The sequence below is a fragment of the Plectropomus leopardus genome, chromosome 10, assembly GCF_008729295.1.
Source record: "Plectropomus leopardus isolate mb chromosome 10, YSFRI_Pleo_2.0, whole genome shotgun sequence".
Lineage (NCBI taxonomy): Eukaryota > Metazoa > Chordata > Actinopteri > Perciformes > Serranidae > Plectropomus > Plectropomus leopardus.
In genome coordinates this window covers 26,905,898-26,925,995 of record NC_056472.1, presented here as the reverse complement: position 1 = coordinate 26,925,995, position 20,098 = coordinate 26,905,898, and the positions used below count along the sequence as shown (strand labels likewise).

Sequence of the window (20,098 nt, the reverse complement as noted above, 5' to 3'; positions counted from 1 at the left end):
TGAGTGATTTCAAATCAATGCTTTCCTCGCATGCTCTTATTAATAAAAAAAAAATCATTTAATCAAAATATCATTTTAGACTATTACAAAAACGTATTGGGCGAAACCCTCTGACGTGATGTGAATACGAATTATTTTTGTTTGCTTGCTTTTGTTTCTGTCCATGTCCATTCTTTTTAGAAGATTTTTGCTGATTTATGTATGAATATTATGATTATTTATTATTAATTATTATGTAGAATGTCAATTATCTGTGCGCTCATATATGTTTGTGTTTTTGTTTACTTGATAAATGTACACATAATTTTGCTAAATAAAGCTATGTACAATTTTGGTTTATAATTTGTATTCTTACATCTTTGGTGTTTTTTTTTGTTTGTTTGTTTTAGAAATATTTTATTCTATTTCTATGTATTTATGTAATCAGAATCTGATTATAATTTAATGCCAAATAGGTTTTCACTTACAAGGATTTTGCTTTGGTATTTGGTGCAATGTTAGAGGAGATAATAAACATAGCCTATTAAAAGGAAATAAAAGTAAAATATGGGAAAAGTACGGCAAAAGTTATAATAAGATATAATCAAAATAGTTTAGAAAAGCTTAGTTTAGAAAAATGTTTATCTTTTTAAAGAATGAAATTAAAAAATGTGTGTTCATAAATATGGTAATTTAATACTTAATTATCATAATTCTCTAAGTTCATAACCAATACAAGTTAGTTTCCAACTAAGTTGTCCACATTATCGAAAAGAAATTCTAAAGTGTTGTATACTTAAATTTGAAATGTGATTGTGTCACAGTTTTGATGTCTGACTAATATGATGTATTTGTTATGACTTGTCTTTTGTTTGCAAGAGTTATATATTTTATTAACTATATGATTTTTATGTCTGTGCCTCTGTTTTGCATATTTCAGATAATATCTATTATGCAGCATAATTATGTCTCATTTAGTTCATATTTCTATTAACATGAGTATCTCCTATTTTGTTGCTTTGTATGTCTTGTATTATATGCCTTCACATTACATGTTTTAAATTGTACTTGATAATGTAGTATGTCCTCACATTTCTTTCTATAATATCCTCTTTTCTTTTATGTATGTATGTGCGTGCGTGCGTGAGTGCATGTCCGTGTATAAAAAGTTTAGTCCCCATGCTTTTATTCTGAAACCCTAATTGCCTCTCCTCCGGTAAAATCTGTGGAGATTCATAAAACTGGAGACGTATCCGGGGCGGAGCCACAGCCGGACAGACCACGCCCCATCCAGGTTTAGACCATTGAGACGTTCAGGAATCAGATTCATGTTCAAATGAAAATACTAAGCTTGAAAACACCTATTCATTCAAATAAAATAACTAATAAAGAATTTGAATTACTTATTTAATTCAGCATTTATCATTTTTTAAATCATATTTAATATGTACACATCTATGGGCTTCCCTCCATCATTCTGTTAGAAACCAAACAATACATTCAATATATACACGACAAAAAATTCAAGTTTTTATGACCAATTGTACAGGAGCAAAATACACATTATCACCTGGAGTCTATACAGAATGTACACTTAAAACTTAATATTCATGTTCAAGAATCGATATTTCAATCAATGGCAGCAGAGTAAACTAGATCTACAGCGAGTGGAGCAAGCTGCGGTTTAATTTAAAACCTACCTTTTAAAGTTCTGCTGACTTTTAATGAAAAACAACAATACAGTCATTCTCTCACTTATTATTGTCAATAAAGCTTTGCAGTAGCTTCATTTTGTGTCACGGCTGCACAGCGGTCCCTGCTGTATGTAAAGACAGTAAGCTGTTGCTACCACTCATAAGGTGTCCGTGAATGCATCACTCCCAGAGTTCTCAAAACTAACAACTAACTCATGAAATATAACATAGTTTCGCTGTAGTTTTCTTTTTCCATCGTTTGTGTGTCAAGAGTCTTATAGGCGAGTTGTGCAGATGACCTCAAGTGCAATATTCTGGTCTTTAGCTAATTTCCCATCATCCTTTGGAGGCGACTTGGAGGCCCACGGCCACCTGAACCTGAAAGCCAGATGAGAAGAGCTGATTATTCAAGCTGCATGTACACAATCTTTTCTATTGCCACGTGTTTGTGTTATTTACACTGTAGGTGTCTTGTTCTAGATTTTTTAAAACACATTTTACTAAATATTTTCTTTTTTTGAATATATTTTCATATATTTCTTTTTGGTAATTCAGAGCCAGGTGTTTTTGTGTGTCTTGTTGTATCCATTCACTACTGTTGCTTTTTCATTCTCAAATTTTGTGGGGTGAGCTGCAAAGATTGAAGAATTGTGAGTGTTTTCCCACAGAGGAACACCGTGTGGGTAAAGGTGTTGACGTCATGTTTGGAGGTGTGCTTGTTTCGACTTGTATTATTCTTCTAAAATATCTAAAACTGAACAAATAGCACAAAATAAATCCATTGTTGTATTTGAATACTTCTTCTTTCACTGTATTTCATAGAGCCACAGTCAGATTCACAGGCTATATAGCTTACTTTTTCCTTTGCTAAAAATTCACATCATAATATTCAAATAACTGCAGACTGACCCCTGTGTGACCGGCATCTGCTGGATGGTGTCGGGCAGCGGCTGTCTGAAGGTCTCGGGCAGGAAGATGCAGACCAGGACGCTGAGCAGTGACAGAGCAATCACAACGATCCACGGCAGGAACTGATAAAACACAGCTGGAGACAAAACAAGGATCAGTGAGTTCATACAGATCTGACATTTATGTGCACCAAAATCATCCATATAACAAAAAGAAAAAAATCTGATGAATTTCTATAAATGTCACCAGATAAAAACCAAATCTGTATTGTTAACCTTAAACTTAGGACACCTGTGAAAATGCATTTTTTTGTTGTTTTTGTTTGTTTGTTTGTTTGTTTGTTTGTTTGTTTTTGTCATTTGGGTGAAATGCTCAAACTGAATGTCTCACAGTTACTATTTCGGCTGGTATTGCACTGCTACTACAGTAATTCACACATCTGAAATTAAGATTTAATAATTTATTTATTATTCTTCAAATGTGCTATAGGGTTTTTAAGGTGCAATAATTATTTATCACTGTCTTACCTGCAATATTTGGTGCAATATTTCATCACCAGCAATCCAATGTGCAATTATTCAATATTCTTCCAACGCTTTAATGTAGGCTATGTTTAACATGTTACACCTACTGTATACATTGTGCATATTCTTGTTGTTATTCTTACTTATTTATATATCTGTTGTTCACTATAGCATCACACAAATATTTTACATGTTTAACTTACAACTTGTATATTTTCATTTTAAATATTCATATACTACTGCTTATTTTTTATCACTGTATTTCTTTTATATTTTATATTTCCACACAAATTACATATTCACATTCTTATACTTTATATACATTTTTTAAATTAAAAAAATAGTGATAATTGTTTTACTATTACTGTATTTCTATTTTATATTTTTACATACTCTGTGCTGGTAATTATTTCTACTTGCTATAATTCTCCGTGCTTGGCATCAGAGCGACTGTAACGAACCAAAATTTCCCCCCTTGGATCAATACAGCATTCCTGATTCTGATTCAGTACATTATTCTATATAATATACTGAAATGTCTCACCCAGTTGCAGCAGGTAAGGAGACACAGAGGACCCCACTCTGGAGAACGTGGCACAAGAGGACATTGCTGTGTTCCTGATGACTGTGGGAGACAGCTCACCAGTGTACATGTACAACACCCCTATGCCGGCCAGAAGGCCAAATTTACCCAGGAGCACCAGAGCCAGGGTGATAGCTGGATGACCTACAAGGAGGAGGTGGGCAGTATGTTAGTGATGGAGGGACAATCTAAACCGAACCACTATGAAGCATATACTTAATAATTTATCAGTTCCTCAAGGATTTCGCAGTCTGTTTTGGGGATTGTTGCAGCCTTCTGATTTTATGGTAGCTTTTCTAAAAAATTGCATGCAGTGCATGCAATGAAATTTGATACTGTCACAGACACAGATATTATTACCATTAACATGTAGGGTTAAGCACTCATTATTTCTTAAAAGTCTGATTTTAATAAGTTGTTTGACGACACAAAAGGGGAATGTGACATCATAAATGTCAGCTGTGTGTGCCAATCGGAGTGCTTGACATTAATAGTCGGACAGTGGGAACTCAATACCATGAAGATCACTACTGTGAAAACTCTGGCTCTGAATGATGCCAAAACATGCAAGGTGGCAGGGCCCGTGTTCAAATGTTTTTGCACAGTTGGGAGGAAGTGGAGACATGTTGTCTATTCTTCATATACACTCATTGCTGTGAAGCAAGTGACAGTTTAGTAAACCCCTTCCCCCACTGGCACGGCAGGCCTGTCCAGCTTTGTATTTCTTGATGTGTGGGATGCTTGTAACTGCAGTCATAGATATTTCAGTTTGGAGAGTGTTTTTTAGCCTTTACAAAGCCACATAACCAAAATTGAACCCTGCAGCCTATTTATTTGCTCTAACATGAGCTGCAAGCGTTTGCACGTGTGACCACCAAGCTTACTACATAATTTACAGCTGGAACCTAGCATTAGTTTCAAAGCTGAAAACAGCTGCGACATAATTTTGTGGAACTGCAGGTCAGGTTAAAAAAAAAAAAACCTAATTAGTTACACTTTCATTTACAACACTGCTGAATGAAAGGGCTTACCGACAATACTCTGTAATTCAAGAATAATGCTGCTTCTTTTTTCCCTTCAGACCTCATACATCATCAGCTAGTGGGGATGCTGACTTTTCTGCCCGGGACATTCAACTTTAGCCTCAGTCTCAGACATTTTGTTCATGAGTAATGACATCAGTGGACATGGATGACAGCCTACGATACAGCAGGTGATTTTATCATACAGCCTGCATACAACTAAGTCGATGTTGTACCCATGTTTATTAAGATCCATGTTGCACATTGTAGCTTGCACTCAGCTTATAAGATTGCAAGAAATCCCACAGTCTGCAGGAGGCTGAATGAGATGACAATTCTGTCTGGTATCATGCAAGTGCTGTGAAAAAATGAAAATCCTTGACAGTCTTAACTACAGTAACTAAGGGGGTGCTGACAATGGCTCGTTAATTAGAGCTTTTTTTAACAAGATAAATAAATATTCACAAAATAATTAAAAAACAGAAGAAGAAAGAAATCAGTGTAGGGTTAAAACCAGCTTGCGCGGGTCGTACTTACTGAACAGAGTGATCTGGATGAGGAGCAGAGCCAGCGCCCCCAGCAGAGTGAAGCTCATAAACGACAGGCGGCGAGGACAACTGCGTGCCGCCAGCCAGCTGACAAAGTATGCTGGTAGCTCAATGGCCGTCAACAGGAAGTAGTTCAGGAAGGGGTTGCCATAGAGACCAGACATGTTAAAGGACAGTCCAAAATAGCTTACACTTAAAGAAAACCTGTAAAGAACAAAAGAACACAATTTAAATTCAGAGGGGGTCAGTAAAAACTAAAAAGGATCATCTTCTGGGGAGCAGCATCGTGGATCTGAACATTAGATGATGATATTCCCGGAGTAACAGTGGAAATTTTTTCCAGATGTTGATGCTAGAGGAAAGGTTAATAAAATCATTGGTGATGATCCTCTGGGGACAATCAACATACTCAGTATCTATAATAGAAATGGGCAATGACTTGTTGAAATATCTTATATTGCTCAGTGTTGTTATTGTGGGCACTTGCAAATGGGAAAAGCGAAAAGGTTCCTGAATTTCACGGGACATTTCTCGCAATGGAAAAGTGCTTTAACTCACCAGATGAGCCACAGAATAAGCGTCATATGTCGCATGTTTGCCGTCCTCAGCAGGTCCAGGAAGCTGGAGGACTCTGTCTTCTCGCTTGTTGGTTTTTCAACCTGTAGAGAGACAGAAGCTACAGTACAACGTCCACCACCTTTTACTGCGAGGAGCAAGGCTGATGTCTGAGGTTCTTACTGAGAGGAACATGACAGGTGGAGCTTCTACTCGGTTCTCGAGAGCCGCTGACCTCAGCATTCGTTCTGCTTCCTGAAGATGGCCGTTAGACACCAACCAGCGAGGAGACTCTGGAATCAGCCTGGTGGACAGACAGGTGAAAATGTTTTGGTGGAAAAGGACTCCAGATTATAAAAGTTCATCCAACTGTGTGCGACTTCACCAAACTGTGGTAGGAGTGCTTAGGGAGTCCAAGCAGGTCAGAAATTCTCTGCAAAGCATGGCAATTATTTTGGGAAAAATGAACTCTGTGCTCCAAAGTGAAAGGCCATGTGCCTGGGTTTTTAATGCATTTTTAGTTTGTGCAGGGGGCATGTCCAAGCTACATTAAACATGCAGTAGTGCGGTCCTTGTGTTCCCAAGTTGCAAGTCTGAAGGTCTATAAGATAGCAAAACACTGCACTTTATAATACTTTGAAACAAGATTTTAAACAGCATAACGTTATCACAGCAACAATTATTTTATTGCAACGTAGACTGGATGTGGAGAATAGTAGATTTACAGTGTTAATGTGACAAAGTAACCTATAAGGAATGTGTGCTTGCATATATTTGATCTGGATGATGTTGAATTGCATTGCAACAAAAATGAGCCATGTTAAACTTTTTTTGCCAGACAACCCTGCATGTCTTTACCAGAGTCCATTCTCAACAAGAGGCTGCATTCAAATGAAAGCAAGGGTTTCAAGGTTTTTATAATGCACTTCTTCTGTCTGTCTGAACAAGGTCTTTTGTTTGTAGCACATCAAGGTACAAAATCAGGTATACAGGGAGATGATCATCCCACAGTTGCAAAAATTCTTCAGCTGGACCCTGATATATTTCATCCTTTCCTTCATGTCATAAAAATTCAAGAAGTACACCAGCTATTGATCATGATAATTTACTGAGCTCATCTTACCACCAGAGGGGGATACAGGCCAAGCCCGGCATGGCCATGGTCAGTGACAGGTGTCTCCAGCTCCTGACCACGTAGGCGGTGACAGGCAGTAGCATCGTACCGAAGACGTAGACCCAAGGCAAGCCCAGGCTGGAGAACAGCACTCTGGTCGAACCGATCAGGATCTCAGAACCTGCAGAGGAATTATTTAAAAAAGTGTCAGAGAGTGATACTAGGTGCCCTAATTAAATGTTTGGTTGTTGCAGTTTCTGTTGTCAAGGCTCTGTAATTGAGATACATCAGTGATGTGAGTAAAATGTTGACAAGAAAACAATCATTCCTCAGCAGGGCTGGATATCGGTAATGTTTCAACCAAAGTAACCCATTACCTAGAAATATTGAAACTTCTCCAGTCAAATAAAACGTGCATGGCCTGGCCTATAACCACACCAACTCCAGCTCAGACATTCTGTGGTGTGGTGAAGTCAAACACTGTGTATTTGATGGAGTTTGCAGTTTAGTGACATCTGATGGCATGTTAGACAATTGAATTATTCCATTCAGATTTTGAGTATCAGATGAAGTAGAAAAAAAAGGTTTCACATGAAGTGCCTTATTGATATCAGTATTACTTTAATGGGATTGGTATTTGTACTGGTTTCATAATTTTTTCAAACGATTGCCAGCCCTATTCATCAGCATTTTTTAAAAGTTCTCTCTCCACCGTCAACATTACAGAACTGGTGTTTTCACTTCAGTTGTAAAAACTCATTTTGGGGGTTGAAAGCACTGGCTTTATATGTATAAAAGGCCAAAACATAGAAGAAGATTAGAATTTTAGTCAACATCTAAGTGGACCGGGTTAACCTGGGGACAATAACACTACAGCACGCAGCCACTGGAGAGGTGAATAAATTTCAGCAGTCACAGTATTGTGAAAATCAAAAAGCCATACCTAGTACAAATGCAACTATGTAGGCAGTGATCTGACCCAGGCCTAGCATGAAGAAGAGCACAATGAAGATGGGCCAGGACGGAGCAAAGGCAAGAGCGCCGCTGAAGATGCTCAGTCCGGCAACGGCACCGAACAGCACAGGCTTCCTGCCAAACCTGAAGTACAAATACAACAGATATTAGTGTCAAAGAAGACAAGTAGGAGGGTGTTGTAGGAAGCAGTCATGTTGATCATCCAAGTTTATGGCAAACCATGAAAGCTTCATGTTTTTGGATGTGTAGAGTATACATTGTGTAGGTCTCTGGATTTATGGCGTTTTAGCTAACCAAACATCAAAACTATTGAGTTTTTGCAATACATTTCCTTTTTCTATCGCCTCCAGAAGACCTGTATCTCTTTGGCCAGTGCTAGGTTGGCAACAGACATAATTTGGCAACAGTTGCAACTGAAAGGAGCAGCTACAGAAAACACTTTGAACTGAAACTAAAAAGTACCGGTCTGAGAGCTGTCCAGAGACGAAGCACCCAGTCAGTCCTCCCAGGAAGTAGACGAAAGAGGTCAGAGGCTGTTTCCACTGGTCGCCGCACACCAGGTTAAACTGCAAGACAAGGGACATGAGGGAATTCTGCAGCAGACGTGAAAATGAAAACTGGAATAATACAGGAGACACAGGCACTGGAAAACAAAGCCAGCCTGAGAATCCAACTCAAATACAACAAATAGAAACTTTTTTTAAAAAATGGGGATAAAAAGCCAAAAAGACCAGTTCCCCTGGTCACCAGCAGTCAGGTAAGTTAGGTAAGTAATGTTGGCCAAATGAAGCAGCAGTAACACCCTAAAAATGAAAGTGGGTGTGTCTTCCTGCAGCATTGAGTATACAGTATATTTTTTTAATGGCTATTCCTCAGTTAACTCAGAGGTCAAAACTGGTCTGAAGCAGTTTGTGGTTTGTAAATGGGACAGTGTTTAGCACAGCATACAGCTGTTTTTTTGTAGTTGCACATTAAAACTAAAAGTTTAACCCAGATTAACAAACTGTTGTGCAGGGGAAGTTGTGGCATAACACATGATGGATGACAGGAGACAGCAGTCCAGTTTTATCATTTGAGGTGGATCAGTGACTAGTTGCCACTGAGAGAGGTCATGACCCCTCAGTGTTTTACAGACAGATGTTCTGATTAGACTCGACTCTTACATTACAACAGAAACAGTAACTAACAGTAGATGGAGGAAGGTTGAGGATCCCTTATGGGAACGGTAAAAGTAAAATTCAACATATTAGTACTCGCAGTAGAAGACGTAAATTCCAGAGTAACAAGAGTAGCAGCAGTAGCCTCGTACCTCAGTGACCACAGTAGACAGGTAGTTCTCAGTACTGTAGGTCCATCCATCTTTACAGCCCTCCTGGGTCAGGCTGGAGAGGACAACCTCTTGACTGGACAGGTTGCGGATCAGGTCCAGGCTGGGTCTGGCTCCCTGTGCAGACAGGTTCTGCACCAGGTCCAGTTCATACCGGCTACAACTGCTCCTCTGCAGCTGCCCAGCGACCTGTTGACCAGGAAAACAACATTGTCATTATTCCAACTTGTGCCGCAACAACAGTCAGGGGAGGTAGACCACATGAGGTCAAACTAGACCAGTTCTAACCTGCACGAGGACCACAGTCCTGATCCAAAGCTGTAGAGTAAATTATTATCTGACACTATTTCCAGATATTTGAAATCCTTAGCTTGTACACAGACATCAGCTGTTTAATGTCTCAGCATTAAACTGGATTTAAAGAAAAATATTATAATTTATCGTGGAAGCCCATTTAGGTCTCTAACCAGCACCTCTTTTTCTGTATTCTTTTTGAACCCATTCTGTTACTGTTTTTAATTGTGCACGTGAATAAAAAAAAAAAAAATAAACAGAGTAAAACCTGAAACTAATAGATATCACCATGAAATTTCCCTAACTGATTACTTATGTTAAAACAAATATTTTTTGTATTACAAGTTTTCTGATGTGTAATGTGTAAATTTGCAAATGAGGCATTATCTAATTAAATATGCCATAACTTGCATATTTCCAGAATAGAAATATGGATCAGATAAAGTCAGGTTCAAAATCGCTGTTTTATTTGATGTGGGCCTGAATATCAAAACACTAAGGTGCCAAAATGCTCCACGGAGTTAAGAGGAACTGCAGAGTTGGTTGATTTGGTTTGGGGGAAAAAAAATGTAAAAAATACAATCAAAAACACATATATAATAAAGTAATTAAAATTAAAGACAGTGGGAAAAAATATTTAAAAAAGATAAAAGTCTTTAACATCGCATGAAATCTCTATTTTTTTTCCAAATAATCAATACTTTTAGAATCATTCAGTTTTAGGCTGACCAGTTCTGACCTGTACTGGGATGCTGGCCTGGATCCAGTCCTGGCTCAGGTTGGCGTGGGCAGGGATGTAGCAGCGGTGGGAGGGCGTAGCCAGCAGGAAGATGACGGACAGGAGATTAAATCCACTTGGGATGGAGGTGAGACAGAGAAAGAAGAAGACTCTCCTCTGGAACGGGCCCCAGGTCCCCAGGAAAGACACTGACTCCTCGTAGTTCTGCATTTTACTGGACTCTACTAATTCTCTTTGCTGTTTGACTCTGGTTTCTACTGTGCACCTGCAGTAAAAACTTTAATTCATTAAGTGTTACTCAAACCACTGAAGCAACTAACACTCAGGCTGGCTATATATGCACAAAGAAAATATATCTCTAAATTACAAACACTTTGACAACTACATTTAGAAATATTACCGCTCTGACAAAGTCCTATTTTTAGAATAGGTGCAAAAACTACCAACATATAGACAATATTATGACAAAAATTAAAAAACAACCTTCTGTTACGACAACTAAAAACACAACTGTCCCACCTATAAATGCTACAATAAGTACGTATACTTTATATCTTTCTGAATACCGTTAATACTCCTGTTGCAGGTGTCAGCTTCTCTTCGCAGGACCTCTCTGAGGCTTCACACCTCCTTTACCCCGAACAAGACAAAAGTACTCCACCTCTCCTCCTCCCTCCTCTCTCCTCCTTCTCTTAAGAGTCAGTGCTCGTGGTGCAGCTACTTGTTGCAACTCCTCATGTGGGGAGAAATCTTCATACCCGAAATAGACAGAGAGCCACAGCAGAGCAGAGAGAAACACTGTGTCCATTTAAAGAGGTAAACATGGAGATTACTGGGACTAAAGGAAGAAAAAGGGAGTGAGTCATAGCTCCAAATGTACAGTTTTACTGTAAAACCTCAACTCAAACTATCTAATAAAATTGATTGCCTCAAACCATTTCAGTTTATTGACTCGAACAATATAATTACTGCACTGTGGTCATATGCCTCCGCGAAACTTCTGCTTCTCACAAATCTTCATCGCGACCGCACAGAAAATCTACATAATCAGCAAAGTATCAAAGCAGACACACAAAACTAATGTCACAAGTTCAGTACCTGACCAGTTGTCTCCTCTTCTATTCCTGAGAGCTGAATAATGGCTAGAAATGCGTTTTTGTAGAACATTATGATGTCAAAGTGAAGTGACCTTTTAGATAAAAAATCACTATAAAATCATCACTTCATCTTTATATCCTATTAGACATTTGTGTAAATTTCTGTCAGGCCAAAACATGTATTTTGAGGTCACCATGACCTTGACCTTAAACCATTAAATTCTAATAAGTTCAAAAGGACATTTGTGCCATATTCGAAGAAATTCCCTCAAGATGATCTATAGATATCTCATCCATGAGAGCAAGATGGATGCTAGGTCATAAGAACCATGACCTTTGGACACCAAAATCTAATCAGGTCACCATGGAGCCCATTTGGACATTGTTGCCAAATTTAGAAGAATTGAGATGTCACATTCACAAGAATGAGAGAGATGAGGTCACAGTGACCTTGATTTTTGACCTTTGACCAAATAATAAGTTCATCGCTGAGTCCAAGTGGACGTTGGGCCAAATTTTAAGAAATTCTCTTAAGGTGTTCTTGAGATATTGCATTTAGAAGAACAGGACAGATGGATGGACAATCCAAAAACATAATGCCTCTGACAGCAGCTATCGCTAATATGGAGACATAAAAATAATTGACTTGAGTCCAAGAAGCTCAAAAAAGTTATTATCACTAATACAATCCAGTTAAATCTATGAAGTGCACTCAAATGTTGCATTTCTCCAAACTTATTAAAAATATGTTAATGGAATTTATTCAAATTTAGAAAGTAAGTTAAACTTAAATCTATCTTCTTTAAAGAAAGTTTACCATTTAATTTTATTTTCACTAATGTGAAAGTTATTACATTCTAGTTGTGATAACTTCAAACCTGAAACAGTTCTTCATTAAAAAATATCACAGCTGCAAATAGCATGATAGTATTAGATTTATTCTTTGTGAAGTAATTAACAGACTTTTTTTTTACTGGGGGACTTTTATGAATTTTATGGAATTATCATTAACTAGTATTTAAATATTACCAATTAAATGACTACATTACATAAAATTACTTCCTCAAACAACCCAACTGATTAAAAGGACTTGGTTAAGTTTAGTATCAATACTGGGAATCAATCAATTACTTAGTGCTCAAAATCTGAAAAAACAAACAAACATTACACTTTGAGACCTTGAAGATACTGTGAATTCGCTCTTAGAGAAAGGTGCTCATGTTTATATTTTGAAATACTGACAATTAGTTTCATATTCAGCCGTAAAAGCTCATAAACTCATTTGTCAGTCACTTCAATGTAAAGATGAAGGCTTTTCTTAACGCATAAATATACAACCCTCTGTTGCGTGCAGATTTAAAGCAAAAAATGTCCATACTCTGTGACTGAAAACAAACAAATTGGGAGCAAAATAGCAAAAAAGGTTCTTTGTGCACGTAAACGTTTCACAGAAAGTCAGTCATTGTGTGTGTGTATATGCTGTGTGAGGTGCTGCTCATGACAGGAGCGAGCTGGACAAAACTGAAAACTCCTCTTCACCTTTTAACCGACCAGATTATTTATTTCCACAGAGCAGGAGATGCTGAGAGTACAGTAAATGATTAAACCAGTTAAAAGCTTCCAGTCCAGTCCAGTTTGCTCTCTTTGTCTGTCAGATGACCTCAGTGGTACCAGTTTGTTCAGGTCAGACTGACTCTGGGTTTTTCTTTGTCTTCAGATGATGTTGAACTTCCTGTTCATACTTAAAGTAAGTGCTTGTTGTGCCTTCTTTCAACAGTAATTTTATTACATTTAACACACTTTTTCTACTTTTAATATTCTTTAGTTGTGTATTTTCTTTTCAATAAATGTGCCATAAATTGCAAGAAATACGTAGAAGACAAAGAAAATTGCTTAAAAAAAAATAAAAAAAAAATGAAAAAGATTTTAAAAAGGGGGATGTTTATTCAAAAATTATCAGTGACTAGGGAAAAATGTCCAGGAACTGTATCTATAATCATTCTAATTATATATTTAAAATTTTGTCACACAAAAAATAGACTTTTTTTGTGTGCGCTTATTTTCAGGTAATTTTTTTGTCTTAACTTCTGACTAATTTCAAGCTGTTTTCTGGGCCATGAATTCTTGAGTTGATCATTGCCTTCTCCCCGTGTTTCAAAGGTTTCAAAGGGTTAAAGACTTTTGGGGTTCAAAACAACAAAAATAAAATCATTTGCAGCTTAAATAAAAATGTTTCTGGTGTCCTGAAATGAGATAAAGACCAAAACCAAAAACAACAAAGGCTGTAAGACATCTTTGACAGCTGTTATCAGACACGCTTTACTAGAAGAGGGTGGAGGTGGAGGTGGAGGAGGAGGAGGAGGAGGAGGAGGAGGGTGAGCTATTTCCAGTCACAGTGTTATCATTTCAAGGCCAATTGTGGGCAACAAGTTTTCAACTGCAGGTTCACTGAAAAAGTTACTAGATTCAATTTCAATAGGTCAGGGAGTCTCACTGTTGAGAAGCAAAGGTCAGAAGTTGCAGTTTCTGCAGCTTTTCTTCATATTAACCCTCCACACGGTCAGTTTTCCTGTTACTGAACTCCATGAATCTCAGTTTAAACTGCCCTCTAGTGGGCATGAGAGTTATTGTACAGTGGTAAGACAGGGCAGTGGTTTTCTCATCTTTTTTTGCACTTCTTTTTATAAAATGTTTTCAGCCAAGGAGTGCAAAGCATTGTTTTTGGTGGAAAAAACAACACAAAGAGGTATCATCAGATTTAATGATAAGGGAACGATATGTAATTAAAAGAGTAGTTTAAGTGCAGTGGCCTGCTGGTGGTTACAGTGCATTTATATCTGCAGTGATTAAATTACTGAAACTACAAACAATTTTGCACCATAAAAGATTTTTTAAAATTATTTTGCCATTGCTTCTCTGCTTTGATTACTGTTTGACACTCTTTATTAACCTTTTGAGAAGTTGTTGCATGCTTCTTTTTTTTTTTTAGAAATTCACTAAATAATCCTGCTTGGTGTCATCTACCCACCTGGACCTGGAAGGCAGGTGTCTGACTGGTGAACAGTAAGTGCAAAACCCCGCCATGAACTCAACTGAGTGGCATTTTTCGCTGGTATGTGAATAAATGTTGAGTAGAAGTAAATAGAAATACACAAAGTACAATTACCTCAAAGTTGCATTTAAGTACAGTACTTGAGTAAATGTACTTAGTCAAATTTTAATACTGGATTTCATTAATGTTACATCTGTGTCTATTTAATGTTTTCTTGTTGATGACTCAAATCAAGCTAAATAGAAAAAAAACCCAAAAATGTGACTGAGTACTCTGTGCTAATTAACAGTCCACACCAACTTTTGGATCAATAAAAAAATAGTACTGAGCTTTATGTGTAGTTTAAGCTTTAAGTATAATAAGCTAATTACTTTTTAACTAATAACGGGACTGATGTATGTTCAGAAGTTTTGTAATGAAAACAAATAAAACAAAGTTACAGAAATAAAATGAGATTGAGAGAAATTTTACATAATCTCAGGATGTCACTTTTTAACACATCTGAGGCTGAACGCTGCTGTTTTGAGTGAAATCTAAACGAAGTATCTATTCTTTTCATCTTTGAACTGTTTCTGATTTTATTATTAACATCTTTAATTAATCTTTAATTAATCATCTTTAATTAACTTTAAGCGATTTACCTGTTTCAAAATCAATTCTTAAAGCCTTCAATCAATTTAATATGAACCTGTTTGCTTGTTTATTGTGCACAGTCTCAGAAAACTGAATCTGAAGTGCCACCACAGTTTGAACTTGAAATTTCAAAAACTGAATTAATTCAATAATTATTGTTGGAAATAAAAATGAAAGTTTAATTTAATTTAATTTAATTTCATAACTTGATTTACAGTAAAAAAAAAAAATAAAAAGAAAGGTCAAAATTAAAATGAATCAAAGAAATTGAAGTTCACACCAAGATGCCCAGGTTGACATTTATTAACAGTTCATATAAAAAAATAAAAGGTGTGAGTGACGCATCTTGCATTTCACTTCATCAGATTCACTCGGTGTGCACTGGAACTTTAATTTCCTTGATTCATTGTTGTCCTGCACCTGCCGGCACCCAGGAGAGAGGCACAGCTGTGCACAGGGCTTCTTTGTGCTTTTTTGGTCAAAATTTAAACTTAGTAACCTGCCAGCACAAATAACTTTCCAACTAAATGATGCATCAGATGTGTAAAAACAACTACTGTGCGGTTCAAAGTGGAGCCTCGTGTGCAGCAGTTTGGGTGAACTGCTCCTTTAAACTCTTGAATCACTCACCGTTTGCATGTCCCTCTGGACTTAATGGAAAATGAGCTTTTATTTTGGAAGCAAAGTGATTACATCACATGGTTCATTCCAAGCATGGAGAGATGACACACACACACACACACACACACACACACACACACACACACACACATTCAGAATCTCAGTTTTCAGCGAAGACATCTTTGACTTAAAAATGAAAAGTTTATAATGTGAAATAACGCTTCAGTTCAAACAGTGAATCTCTGTTTGTTTTATTCCAGTATTGCAACTCAGCCCCAGTACCCAGACTCAAAACTGGTATCGAGACTTGGACCAGTATCACGACTCCCAGGCACCACTGATATGACTCTGATCAGTGTCTAGGCTCTGCCCCAGTAATATGACTCGGACCAGCGCTGAGCCTCTCAGGCCTCAAAATCAAGACCCTGTCCCAGTCTCCAGACTCAGACCAGTTTCAAGACTCTCAGTTTCAAGACTCTCAGGCCCCAGTATCAAGACTCTGACTAGTGTCAAGACTCTCAGGCCTCAGTATCAAGACTCGGACCAGTATCAAGTCTCTCAGGCCTTAGTTTCAAGACTCTGCCCCAGTTTCCAGAGTCAGACCAGTGTCAAGACTCTCAGGGCTTAGTTTCAAGACTCTGCCCTGGTTTAGAGTCAGACCAGTATCAAGGCTCTTGGGCCCCAATAATATGACTCGCACCAGTGTCAAGATTCTGAGGCCTTGGTATCAAGACTTAGTCCCAGTATCAAGACTCAGGACCAGTATCAAGACTGTCAGGCCCCAGTATTGCTGATAAGGAAGCAGAGCGAACGGGAAAAGCAGCGGCTGATCTGTACATTATTGCATCATGATGACATCATCGGACAGAGGAGGAAGTTCAGCTGCGGAGGTTAAATCAGCATCATCGACATTTGATTTGACACTACGTCTTCGTTTTCCATGTTTGCACGTTGATGACAAACCGCAGATGAGAGCTGCTGCACCGTGAGACCAAAATACTGCATAGATAAACACACACACACACACACACACACACACACACACACACACACACACACACACACATAATAAACCTGTTTGTTCATTATTGGAAGACTGAGACGCTTCAAGTTCTTCAGGAGGAGGCAGGAAGACGGACAAGAAAACATCGACCATTAGAAACCACAGAAAACAACCACCGGAGAAAAATTTACTTTCTGCATGAAATATTATTATTTCTGATTTTTTTTTTTTTGATCCACTCTTCCTTAAAATGTCTTTTCATAGTCGTGGCTTTAGCGTGATGTTTTTTAGCACTTCTATCTAAACAAATCCAAAATGATATACATTTGTATGCATGTGTATGTGTATACGTATGTGTGTATATATATTTCACATCTATTTGTTTATGTATTTATAAGTTGTGTTTAAATAAGGAAGCATATGCAGGATTATTAGCTAATGAATATTGGAGAGGGAGTAGGATTAGGTTTGTATGTTTACCGTCATGAAAAAAAGTACATGTTCAAAATAAAGATTTCTATCAAAATAATATCAATCAAAAATGTTTAGATTATTGCTTATGAAATAATAACTTTTGTGGTCTCTGTATGTGTAAATGTTCAGTACTTGGTTCACAAGATTAATACACAATTTTAAGCTCTTAGAAAGTGCTTTGAAATGTAACTTAATTAATTAAATAACAGCTTAGAAGTCTGTGTCTTTTTATATTTACAAAAACAGAAGCTGTGGAACTACTAAAATTTGTATTTAGCAGGTGTGACCTCAGATAGTCTGTAGTTCGACAATTTGATCTAAAGAGAATAATATGAATTTGTTTTCAATGATTGTTTCATGAGGAGCCGAATGTCAGATTTTACTTAGAAATGTTTGGTTCCTCCCAATAAATCATAATATATTACCTATTTTGGCATAAATTTATCAGTCAGAGCACTCACATAACAACATCATGATTTTTTAAATATTGTTTTTTAATTGTTAAGCAATTTTCGACTTTACGAACAGCTGTGTTAAAATTAGCATGGGGAGGCACGTAGAAGCAGTTGTTCGTGGCTTGCATATCTCTCTCTGTATGTTTGCACCGTCTGTCTATCGAGCATCAATCGTGTCCACTTGTGAAAATGAGATTATGGACCAATAAACAAAATCTCCTCCCCAAAAACAAAATAAGACGTGACTATCAGTTGATGATAGGCAAGAAATCAGATTCACCTATGTGGATTTTTAGTCATGAACTCCCCTTCTTTTATCTTTTGAATTTTTAAAAAAGTGAAAGTGCTTACTTTTAAATAATAAATAATAATAATAATAATAATAATAATAATAATAATAATGATGATGATGATGATGATAATAATAAAAACATTGTTCATACTGGCTGTAAATACAATGTAACGTTGTCCTTTAAATCGACTGCAGCCAATAAGATTCAACAGTCTTTTCAACACTCATTGCTTCATTTTCTCAGAGGCTTTTTAATAAACTGGTGACCGTCTTTCAGTTGAGCTTTTTCTCCTCATTTTAACTTAAACGTCTCACATTTTCTACGTTGTTTTCTGTGGTTTCTCCTGGTTCTTTGAAGCTCTTTCACGACTGTCAAACAACCACCTGATTATTTTCATTTTATGACACATTGGTCTCAAAATGCGGCTAACAATGTTGTGTGTCGACTGCGGACCAAGTGTGAAGTTCTGCTTGTGGCCGCTTGAGGCTGCAGCGTTCACTGCAAAACATCAGCGATTAAAACAGCATATTAACGTTGAGCAGAGAAGATCAGATTGTGTGACAAAATCTCAACTCAAAGATCCAGTTAGGAGCTTTTTTGTGGCTTTCAAACTCATCTCAGACTCGTATTCGTGAATGATGCAAACTCACATAAGTCTGTTAATGAGGAAAATCTCATCTCGACATAGGATTAAGATAAAAATCAGCAAATCCTACACAAAACACGTAACATGAATGTAAGAGAAAGATATTACTGCTAAAATGCCGTATGACAAAATCTACTCAAATCATCAAGATAACTGGCAGATAAGATTTTCTACTCGTGACAAAGCCACATATTTTTTTAATTTCATTGTTGGCTGCAAACTGAATTTGAACTGGAGTTGTAAGGTCGAGCTGGAGAGGCTGTCTCAGCAGATCGATACAGACAAAACATAAAACTTTTATCTGTTATCTCATTCTGTCCAGTGTGATTTCTATACTTTTTTAATCAATTATGGCATTTTATTAGATGTTGAACGAGAAAAAAAACATGCATATGGACAATTAAATATATCTTTTCTTCCTTTATAACGTTATAATATAATATTATTGCTTGTTCAGTTTCCCTCAGTGCAGTTTTAGATCTACAAGTGCAGTACAGTGACTTACAGCCCTGTAAGCTGGCAGAGACGTCAGTCATTCAGAACTGATTAATGTCACGGCATCTCAGAGCCGGAGCTGCCATTCTGCCTCAGTTTTACAGGAGTCAGTGAAGCCGAAGCCGACGCTGGCAAAGAAATATTCACAGCCACTTAAAGGTGACATTTTCTTTCCGTGAGAAACCCATTTTCAAGCCTAAAATGTTTTGCCTTTAATGATCGCCTGGGTCAGTCACCTGTTCTCCTCCAGTCTTTTCTTTTTAAAAACATGCATATCTAGAAAACTACAATTTACTCGCCCACATAAAAATGTTTTCTTTGCTTTCAAATGCTGAAAGTCACTTTGATTATATGCGGGGAGTTTAACCAGGACCAAAATACTGATTGGCTCTTTTCATAATTTAGAATAAATAAAGAGACTTTCAATGTTGTAGATGTAGGATGTGACGCACCAGAAAAAATAAATACAAATTTACCTCAGCCACAACAGACATTTTTCATAGACAAAATTCAAAAACTTTTTCCATTACTTTTCAAGGACTCCAAATATTTATATATTTTTCTTACCCCACTTACGCTGCATTTTTTAAACTGATCAGATTCAAACTCTTTGGATACATAATTTCAGGTGGTGAGCGCAGAGGGAGAGACGGACTGCAGGGTAAAAAAGGAGAAACGCATGTTAAAAAAAGTATATATATAAAAAAAAAGTCAATTGTTGAAGCAAATTTGAGCTATATTACGCTGTCAGCTTCCATCGAAGATTACTGTAACAATTTTATTAAAACACAACAAAGGTTATGACTTTTCCATAACTGCCAATGATTTTTTTCCTAATTCCATGACTTTTCCAGGTTTTCCATGACCGTAGGAACTTGGGAGACTAAATCAATGGTCACAAAAGCTCAGAAAAAAGCTAGTAGGTGGATTGAGTTGAGATTATTTTGTCAAACAAAATGATTTCACTGCTCTTAGAGCCTAACAGCAGATCTTTCAGTGTGAAGTTTGTCCTGAGGGTGGCACTAGAGGAGAGGTAATGAGACCAAATCTAAAGGGTTTGTGTGAT

General features: G+C 37.2%; 1 protein-coding gene and 1 long non-coding RNA gene across 2 annotated transcripts; one reads left to right on the top strand and one right to left on the bottom strand.

The window, feature by feature from the left end:
* Window positions 1-1,444: 1,444 nt before the first annotated feature.
* Window positions 1,445-10,893, bottom strand: LOC121949356 (solute carrier family 22 member 4-like). Its single transcript, XM_042495022.1, has 12 exons — window positions 10,830-10,893; window positions 10,264-10,528; window positions 9,213-9,419; window positions 8,366-8,469; window positions 7,872-8,026; window positions 6,938-7,109; window positions 5,998-6,118; window positions 5,818-5,918; window positions 5,249-5,463; window positions 3,651-3,833; window positions 2,583-2,718; window positions 1,445-2,051 (listed from the first exon to the last, which is right to left on the bottom strand). The coding sequence occupies exons 2-12, from the start codon at window positions 10,471-10,473 to the stop codon at window positions 1,949-1,951; spliced, it is 1,707 nt and encodes a 568-aa protein (XP_042350956.1). The 5' UTR covers window positions 10,474-10,528; window positions 10,830-10,893; the 3' UTR covers window positions 1,445-1,948.
* Window positions 10,894-13,029: 2,136 nt separating this feature from the next.
* LOC121949475 lies at window positions 13,030-17,930 on the top strand. The gene is made up of 3 exons (XR_006106236.1): window positions 13,030-13,107; window positions 14,322-14,423; window positions 15,927-17,930. It is a non-coding gene; the product is annotated as an uncharacterized LOC121949475 (long non-coding RNA).
* The last annotated feature ends 2,168 nt before the right edge of the window (window positions 17,931-20,098 follow it).